Here is a 10,422-nt window from a genome sequence, read left to right as displayed (position 1 = left end):
ATTAGAATTATCTAATGCTGCGCGCCTGCGCCTAGTGTTGTGTATTACCTTTATGAACTCCCACGTCACTCGCACCATCAGTAAGTTAGCTGAACGTAAGGGTAGTTTTGGTAATTCAGGTGAAATAGCTAGATTCAAGTCACTTGTTTACCAACGTGTCTGTTGGATGCCGCGTGTTTTGGGTCTACTCTTACGCGCGGAAATGAAGGGTCAGTTTATGGGAGTTGGCGCGTGGAGTAAAGTAAATTTGGTAACTCGGGATATAAAAGGGTAAAAGTGCGTTAAGTGGTGCCATTATTGACGGTCGATATCGATTTACGGGCAGAAATCAAGCGGTTACAGATCTAGTATCCATATTTCCTTATAGGCTCAGATTCTTGTTCAATACACCTAGATTACAAATTCAATCTAAATTTTTTGGTAAAACCCGTCATTGTTTTAAAACCCGGATACGAGGGCAATGTGTTTTACTGTCTGGGTCACGAGTCAACTGATTGGATGATGATGTCAGTAACAATTTTATTTTTAAAAAATTACTATTAATCCCTTAAATTTTAATATATTACAAAAATTCTCCTAAAAAATGTTTAAATTAATCCTTAAAATTCTTATTTATTTCAAAAATGCCCCTAAAAAATTATCAATTATTCCTTAAACTTTTGACATATATCTAAAACACCCTTATAAAATTACAAATTAATCCTTATAATTTTAAAATATTACAAAAACTCCCCTAAGACCTGAACCGGACCAAAAAAGCTATTGAGTCCCGGTCCGACTCGCCAGTCCGATTTTTAAAACAGAGAGACCCGTTGGATTTTACATGTGTTTACAGTTGTAATTAAGTAAAAGATTTTTTTCCCACCCAAGGTTTGAATGATGTGCATGCACCACCCCTGGTTTCAGTAACTGCAAATTTGAACCCTTAAATTAACAACGTCACTAACGTTTGCCCTCTAACACAGGTGCAGAGGGTCTCATTACCAAATTACCCTTGAGCTTTTGACTTTTTATTATTTGATAATAAAATATTGAATGAACATGTGAAAAACCAAGAATGCCCCCATAATTATTTTTATGTACCCATAATGACCTTGTATGAAAAATAACTTAATTAAGTGAAAATACCATAATGCCCCTTTCTTTTTGAAAGTTTGTTTTTTAAATGAATGTCTAAGGATATTGTATAATGGTAATTGTTCAAAAATTTCAACTTCTTCTTCTCCATTACTACTCCTTCATTACTTCTTCTTCTCCATTACTTCCAGAAAGACATCTAGGACACACCAAATACAACCTCCATAAACACATCCTGTGCACACCTAATACAACCTCCACAAACACATCTTGGACACACCTAACCTCTGTATACACATCCTGGACACACCTAAACACATATTGTCTAACTTTTTCAAAAATCACGAGGATAAAAAAATTGTAGCACCTGGAACTCATATAGTATAATCAAGATCAATAAACATATCACATTAAAAAGTAATACTCCATACAAATATATTAAGCCATAAACAGGCCAGTAATAATGTAGATTACATCAAAAAACCCTCTGCAACAGTGACAACCTTTACAAAAACAACCTGAAAGACCATTTCTATCTACATGCACATGTCTATCTACTGCTGCACATTTCTACAAGTTGTTGCACATTTCTAGAAGTTGACGCACCACATTCACCAAACTGTTGCACCAAATTCACCCAAAAACCGCTGTACCACATTCACCATGGAAACCCTCCACATTTCAAGTTCCATGTGAGTTAATTTTGTGGACCAGTAGCTCCACTACCTATAACAATCATAAACCATGTATTAGAGCCCTAAAATTGTAAAACAAACCATTTAACAAGAATTTGAAGCACAAATGTAATACTAACCTGCTACCTTTGACTGTTGCCAAACACTTGAACGTTCACCCGCTTGACTTGCTTAGGGCGATAAAATTTGTCCTCTTTAAAAAAGGCAAACACACATACATAACAGCATATGAGAGTCCAAATCAGAAAATTGGATGTAATAATCAGAATTAAAAAAAAAAAAAAAAAAAAAGCTTTAAATTACCTTTTGCTTCTTACCGTTGAGAGGATTTTACAGGCAACTCCTCCTATTATGTCCCAGAGTTTTAAAAAACCCACACCTCAATGTTGTAGCTCTGGTCAACCTTGGTTCTTCATCAACATCTATCTTTCTAGCCTTTTTAGATCTTCCAATCTTGTTATGCTTGATAGGTGGGTACAACTTGCGACTCCCAATATCAGGCTAACTAAGTGGGTCAAGTATAGGGAAAAAAAAAAAAGAAAAAAAAATAAAAAAAGAAATAAAAGAAAAAAAAAAAAAAAAAAAAATTTTTCATATTTGTGAATCTTTTAAAAAGTAGACAACTCACTCGATGCACACAAGGGACTCTAGAGAGCTGCCACATTCCACAATCACAAGTTTGAGATTGTATATTTAAGATGTGACGTCTATTGGGAAGAATATTGTTATCCTTGACTTCAAACTCCTCACTTCTTGGCCAGATAACATCAGCACTCATAACATCCTCAAATAAACTATTGATTTTCTTATGTATCATAGAAGGTACAATAGTGACCTAATCAACCCCACATTTTGCCCTAGCTTGCATCCTTTTTATAACCCTCTTCCTATAAAATTCTAACAAGCTTAATATAGGTAATTCTTTATTGTCTCCCAACTAGCTATTAAAAACTTCACACATATTATTTGTAACATGATCAGACTTAGATTCAAGGTCAAATGCATGCATTGACCAGCTAGTAACCTCATTATCAATCATCCACCAATGAGCATTCTCATCTACGGCTCTAACATCATTTATGGCCTGCTGAAAATCAATGGGTATTGGCAGCCCTATAACAACCCAAAACAATTTCCTCAACTGTAGCCTAGGGAAATTTTTCCTAAAGTTAGCATATACATGCCTAGCACAATGTCTAACCCTTTTAATCCATGTCAATTGAGTGAAACGAAGACAAGGCAAATGAACTGATGTCAGTATAAAAATATCATTGAAAAAAGAGTTGCCAAGCACTACTGACATTTGGTGCTAGAAAGCAGATGGCATCTCATTGCTGAATAAGGATGAATCTGCTACTTCAGTCAAACTGTAGCATTCTTCGCCTCTTTACTTGTGAATGTTCTCCCTTCGTTCTATTTGTTCCTTGTCTATGTTATCTGAAATCCACTTTCAGATTAAGAAAACACTGTCCAACAACTTGGTCTTTCAACAAAGTGAAAAATATTGAAGTCAAGAAACAAACCCCTACCACTTGTAGTAGCATGATAAGCCCATTCCTCACATGCCTTAACAGGGGTAGTTACATCATCAAGCATGTAGAAAGATCTTCCTCATTCAAAGTCACTTCTTCCATTGGCAATCCGCATGTCTGCTGAAAATAATAACACGCAACTGAGAAACATTACTACTCTCTATCCTTCCTTATATCTTTGCCTGAAGAGACCATATTATTGAAATATTTGACGAGAAGTCAACTGAGAATAGGGGGCCGTGTACTCACCAAAATTCGAACCTTTTTGGAGACAATATTCCTCTCTTTGCCATTTCGAGCTCAAGACTGTACAGATGAAAAACGCAAAGATTGAATCTCAAGGAATAGCCAATAAGGAAAACATTCACAAGGAAACACGAATCTTATGACAAAAACTGGAACTGTGCTACATACTATTACATTTATTAAAATCTCAGTTGGCTCAATGAAACATTCAAGTCCGTTAATAAATAACAAAATGACAAACCATTAACTCAAAGTTTGCATCAACATCAAGTAATTTCAATAATCCACAAAAAAAAAAAAATGGCGCAATCTATCTGGATGCTGCGCTACCCATCAATTTTTTGTTGAACTTCTTTAATGACTAAATTACGTTTTAAATTAATCACATGTACTCGACCACAGTTCATAAAATATCATTGCAGAATCCACGGCAGGTAATGATCCGCATCATGATCAGCGGCCTGTATTTAACAACGAATTTTTTCTTCGTATGAGCCATACATTACACCTCGATTATAATTTAAATTCTAGATTTTATCAAATAATGACAGAAGAATCAAAAGCATGAACTTGAAACACCAATCAAACACTCAAAACCAAACTACGCAAATCTGAAAAACACAAACAACAGCAAACAAAAAAGAAATGAAATTAACAAAGATCAAAACAATCTGCAAATTCTTATAAACTAACATACATCTCGTTTGATCCACCAGCAGGACCTCTAGTTGTTGACATTCTCATAGATTTCTAGTTTTGGTCACTCATTCCTTCTCTGTCACTACTAATAAGCACTCACTGACTGAGCCACGCCCAACGGCACTATGACGACCAAAGAAAAAAATAAAAATGTTATTATTTTTAGAATTATCTAATGCTGCGCGCCTGCGCCTAGTGTTTTGTATTCTTATGAACTCCCACGTCACTCGCACCATCAGTAAGTTAGCTGAACGTAAGGTAGTTTTTGGTATCAGGTGAAATAGCTAGATTCAAGTCACTTGTTTACCACGGTCTGTTGATACCGCGTGTTTTGGGTTACTCTTACGCGCGGAAATGAGGGTCAGTTTATGGGAGTTGGCGCGTGGAGTAAAGTAATTTGTAACTCGGGATATAAAGGGTAAAAGTGCGTTAAGTGTGCCATTATTGACGGTCGATATCGATTTACGGGCAGAAATCAAGCGGTTACAGATCTAGTATCCATATTTCCTTATAGGCTCAGATTCTGTTCAATACACCTAGATTACAAATTCAATCTAAATTTTTTGGTAAAACCCGTCATTGTTTTAAAACCCGGATACGGGGCAATGTGTTTTACTGTCTGGTCATACTAATGAATTCCCCAAAATTCAAAATTCTTTCAAAAGCTTCCATGTAAGGGTTGTGTAAGAGTTAGTGAGAGTTTAATAATAGCTGATTTACTTGCAAAAATTTCAAGTACAAGAAACCCAGAAGCTGTTCGAAGCACTTGTTAGAATAAAAGTATTCATATGTTGCTTCAAACTGCATCAAGTTTGAAAGATCCAGATAAAAAGCAGTCGTGTGAAATACAAGCTTGTTGATACATGGTTTAAATCCAAAAGATTTTCTCATTAACAGAAATTGGATGTGCGCATTCATAGAATTATCTTAAGTCAGAAAAATATAGACATCAAACTTACATATAGTCTAGAATCAAGGTTACGTACAGCACCTATTTGACACCTAGAATACAAATTGGAAACATGAAACACTTCGCTGAGACTTATGCAATCCATGAAAAACTCTAAAAACTCTAAAAATAAATTATCAATATCAATTTTTAAGTTAGACAGCCCTGGAATAATAATACAGATACCCCTCAACCCAGAATATTATGGGGCCAAAAGAAAGGGCCACAAAAAGGAAAAATCTGAAATTATACTTATCTATTCAGCCTTTGGTTCGCATAATTGTGATGCTGCCTTTTCCTCCTTCAGTGCGAATTTTAGTTTTACCAACCACAGGCTTCCCAGAAAATGCCGAAGTGGGGTAGGCAGCAGGATCTTCAATATTTTGCTTTGATTTTGATGGAGTGTGGATCCGCTGGTTTATGTCCTTCAGAGTAACATCTCCTTGGACACCACATGGTTTTATGAAGGCAAACGGATAGGCAACCGAAGAAGCTAATTTAGTTGGAGTCCTTATGATAGACTTTCTACCTAAAGCAAGCAGAACGAAAACAATTAAGAGTGAAGCATCAGCATGACAAAGATAGGATGCTCAATTGGAACGAACAACAAAGAGAAATTATCAAGACCAGAGAAATACCTCTAAAAACAATATTTTGTGGCGTTCTAGGTGCATGCTGTTGAACCATATTAGCATCACATGCAGGTGGTGGATTGTTGAAATCTACAATGGTGAAACACTTATGTAAACTTAAAAACAGGGGGAAAAGGAAGTAACACAAAAAATTTGTAGATGGGTAGCAGGAGAATGGGGCGAAGAAACAGCAATAAACAACAAATGAAAAAATTATCTCATGCACCTGAAATATCAATCTGTCCATCAGATGCCCCAGAGAAGTTCCTGAGACTCGCATGACAAAGTAATCAGATTATAGTGGAATGGGTATAAAAATAAAAAGTAATAGTCCAAAGAAGCATACATATTATCAGGGCTAAAATTCATCTCAGAATCATTTAGGCATTGGGCAAGCCATCCTTCAAATGACTGATCAATGCCCTCAAAACTGGAGCCAGGCACATCCGCTGACACATGTTAATTATTGATTAGAAAAAAGAAGTAAAAATTTCTGTTCATATTTGTATGAAAACAGATCTTGCAGTATACAAACCTGAAAACCCAGAAATCCAAGGTGACGCTTCAGGTAAAACCTCATCTACTGGGTTCTCCCTCTCCTAAACATATAATAAAGAACATAAATATGGGCTACATTGATGGCACAAGTCATTTCCTATTTGCATATAAGAGAAGACAGCTATGTATTAATAATACAGAACAGGATATTAATACACCAATTCTTGAAGAAAGGACACTATTTGGCAGAGGTTCAGAAAAAAAATAATTCTATATTCTGCAATGTCAAATTTTTCTCAAATTGTTAAATATTTCAATATACAATTTATCATTATTTTATTTCACGACCATTCCTAAGCACAGATCACCTAAAAATCTACCATAAATGCTGTCCAGTGCCTTTCTTATGATGGCATTTTTTGTAAGTACTGAATGAAAGTATATATTATGCTTGGCATTCTGCACATATATAACAAGAATCATTTAGCATGCTAATGAATTGGAAAAAAAACAGTTTTTAAACTTAGTAATGTTTCGAAGTTCTCAATCATTAAATATGTATCCAGCGGGTTCTGGTATTTGATACGTGTACAATAAGGATACAGCAGGTACTTATAAATATACATGCTTCATAGTCTGACAGTAAGTTAAGTTCAACACAGTTCCAAGATATCTACTGTTCACCAGAAATACAATTACTTTATATCTCCTTCGATACTAATTCCACTTGGCTGTCAATATGAATAAAATGATATTTGAAAGGGACCAATGCATAGAAAGTAATGAGTCCAGCACATTAAAAAAAAAGGAACTAAGCAAGCTATGAAACTAGTTAACAGCCTATTATTGTTCTAACATGAAATTGCTTCATGTTAAAACAGTAAACCATATTCAAACATTAACATAACAAATCTATGTCAAATGAGTTATATATGGATCCACATAACATGCAGCAAATGACAAATGTTCTACAGGATAGCTTAACAAAGTTCTTAGACTTCACAAATTTCTGGTCCCTTCTTATCAAGTTCTGTTTTCTAAATTTTAATCCATGTCAATTGAGTGAAACGAAGACAAGGCAAATGAAACTGATGTCAGTATAAAAATATCATTGAAGAAAAGAGTTGCCAAGCACTACTGACATTTGGTGCTAGAAATGCAGATGGCATCTCATTGCTGAATAAGGATGAATCTGCTACTTCAGTATCAAACTGTAGCATTCTTCGCCTCTTTACTTGTGAAGATGTCTCCCTTCGTTCTATTTGTTCCTTGTCTATGTTATCTGAAATCCACTTTCAGATTAAGAAAACACTGTCCAACAACTTGGTCTTTCAACAAAGTGAAAAATATTGAAGTCAAGAAACAAACCCCTACCACTATGAGTAGCATGATAAGCCAATTCCTCACATGCCTTAACAGGGGTAGTTACATCATCAAGCATGTAGGAAAGATCTTCCTCATTCAAAGTCACTTCATTCCATTGGCAATCCGACATGTCTGCTGAAAATAATAACACCCAACTGAGAAACATTACTACTGTCTTATCCTTCCTTATATCTTTGCCTGAAGAGACCAATATTATTGAAATATTTGGCTTAGAAGTCAACTGAGAATAGGGGGCCGTGTACTCACCAAAATTCGAACCTTTTTGGAGACAATATTCCTCTCTTTGCCAATTTCGAGGCTCAAGACTGTACAGATATGAAAAACGCAAAGATTGAATCTCAAGGAATAGCCAATAAGGAAAACATTCACAAGGAAACACAGAATCTTATGACAAAAACTGGAACCTGTGCTACATACTATTAGCATTTATTAAAATCTCAGTTGGCTCAATGGAAACATTCAAAGTCCAGTTAATAAATAACAAAATGACAAACCATTATACTCAAAGTTTGCATCAACATCAAGTAATTTCAATAATCACAAAAAAAAAAAAAAAATGGCGCAATCTATCTGGATGCTGCGCTACCTCAAATTTTTTGTTGAAACTTCTTTAATGACTAAATTACGTTTTAAATTAATCACATGTTACTCGACCACAGTACATAAAATATCATTGCAGAATCCACGGCAGGTAATGTATCCGCATCAGTGATCAGCGGCCTGTATTTAACAACGAATTTTTTTCTTCGCATGAGCCATACATTAACACTCTCGATTATAATTTAAATTCTAGATTTTATCAAATAATGACAGAAGAATCAAAAGCATGAACTTGAAACACCAAATCAAACAACTCAAAACCAAACTACGCAAATCTGAAAAACACAAACAACAGCAAACAAAAAAGAAACGAAATTAACAAAGATCAAACAAATCTGCAAATTCTTATAAACTTAACATACATCTCGTTTGATCCACCGGCAGGACCTCTAGTTGTTGACATTCTCATAGATTTCTAGGGTTTTGGTCACTCTCATTCCTTCTCTGTCACTACTAATAAGCACTCACTGACTGAGCCACGCCCAACGGCACTATGACGACCAAAGAAAAAAATAAAAATGTTATTATTTATTAGAATTATCTAATGCTGCGCGCCTGCGCCTAGTGTTGTGTATTACCTTTATGAACTCCCACGTCACTCGCACCATCAGTAAGTTAGCTGAACGTAAGGGTAGTTTTGGTAATTCAGGTGAAATAGCTAGATTCAAGTCACTTGTTTACCAACGTGTCTGTTGGATGCCGCGTGTTTTGGGTCTACTCTTACGCGCGGAAATGAAGGGTCAGTTTATGGGAGTTGGCGCGTGGAGTAAAGTAAATTTGGTAACTCGGGATATAAAAGGGTAAAAGTGCGTTAAGTGGTGCCATTATTGACGGTTGATATAGATTTACGGGCAGAAATCAAGCGGTTACAGATCTAGTATCCATATTTCCTTATAGGCTCAAATTCTTGATCAATACACCTAGATTGCAAATTCAATCTAAATTTTTTGTTAAAACTCGTCATTATTTTAAAACCCGGATAGGAGGGCAACGTGTTTTGCTATCTGGGTCACGAGTCAATTGATTGAACCGATGATATCAGTAACAATTTTATTTTAAGAAAATTCTATTAATCCCTTAAATTTTAATATATTACAAAAATTCTCCTAAAAAATGTTCAATTAGTCCTTAAAATTCTTATTTATTTCAAAAATGCCCCCAAAAAATTATCAATTATTCCCTAAACATTTGACATATCTCTAAAATATCCCTATAAAATTACAAATTAACCCTTATAATTTTGAAATATTACAAAAACTCCCCTAAGACCTGAACCGGACCAGAAAAGCTGTCGGGTCCCAGTCCGACTGGCCGGTCCGATTTTTAAAACATAGAGACCCGTTGGATTTTACATGTGTTTACGGTTGAAATTAAGTAAAAGATTTTTTTCCCACCCAAGGTTTGAATGATGTGCATGTCACCACCCCTGGTTTCATTAACTGCAAATTTGAACCCTTAAATTAACAACGTCACTAACGTTTGCCCTCTAACACAGGTGCAGAGGGTCTCATTACCAAATTACCCTTGAGCTTTTGACTTTTTATTATTTGATAATAAAATATTGAATGAACATGTGAAAAACCAAGAATGCCCCTATAATTATTTTTATGTATCCATAATGACCTTGCATGAAAAATAACTTAATTAAGTGAAAATACCATAATGCCCCTTTCTTTTTGAAAGTTTGTTTTTTAAATGAATGTCTAAGGATATTGTATAACGGTAATTGTTCAAAAATTTCAACTCCTTCTTCTCCATTACTACTCCTTCATTACTTCTTCTTCTCCATTACTTCTAGAAACACATCTAGGACACACCCAATACAAACTCCACAAACACATCCTGTACACACCTAATACAACCTCCACAACACATCTTGGACACACCCAACCTCCGTATACACATCCTAGACACACCTAAACACATATTGTCTAAATTTTGCAAAAATCACGAGGATAAAAAAATTGCAGCACCTGGAACTCATATAGTATAATCAAGATCAATAAACACATCACATTAAAAAGTAATACTCCATACAAATATATTAAGTCATAAACAGGCCAGTAATAATGTAGATTACATCAAAAACCCCTCTGCAACAGTGACAA

General features: G+C 35.2%; 1 protein-coding gene across 2 annotated transcripts; it reads right to left on the bottom strand.

Moving 5' to 3' along the window:
• Positions 1-5,305: 5,305 nt before the first annotated feature.
• Positions 5,306-8,844, bottom strand: LOC116111276 (protein XRI1-like). 2 transcript variants are annotated; one of them, XM_031397478.1, is made up of 9 exons: positions 8,677-8,844; positions 7,961-8,019; positions 7,703-7,825; positions 7,471-7,610; positions 6,366-6,429; positions 6,177-6,276; positions 6,057-6,097; positions 5,837-5,920; positions 5,306-5,727 (listed from the first exon to the last, which is right to left on the bottom strand). In XM_031397478.1, exons 1-9 carry the CDS (start codon positions 8,721-8,723, stop codon positions 5,459-5,461), a joined length of 927 nt encoding a protein of 308 aa, XP_031253338.1. In that variant the 5' UTR covers positions 8,724-8,844; the 3' UTR covers positions 5,306-5,458. The 2 variants fall into 2 exon arrangements, with proteins under 2 accessions (XP_031253338.1, XP_031253337.1); XM_031397477.1 differs by having other exon boundaries at positions 7,703-7,828; positions 8,677-8,843.
• Positions 8,845-10,422: the final 1,578 nt, after the last annotated feature.

The sequence above is a fragment of the Pistacia vera genome, unplaced genomic scaffold (genome assembly GCF_008641045.1).
Source record: "Pistacia vera cultivar Batoury unplaced genomic scaffold, PisVer_v2 Contig630, whole genome shotgun sequence".
Classification (NCBI taxonomy): Eukaryota; Viridiplantae; Streptophyta; class Magnoliopsida; order Sapindales; family Anacardiaceae; genus Pistacia; species Pistacia vera.
The sequence above is the reverse complement of the archived record's forward strand: the minus strand, read 5'-3'. Positions and strand labels throughout refer to the sequence as shown.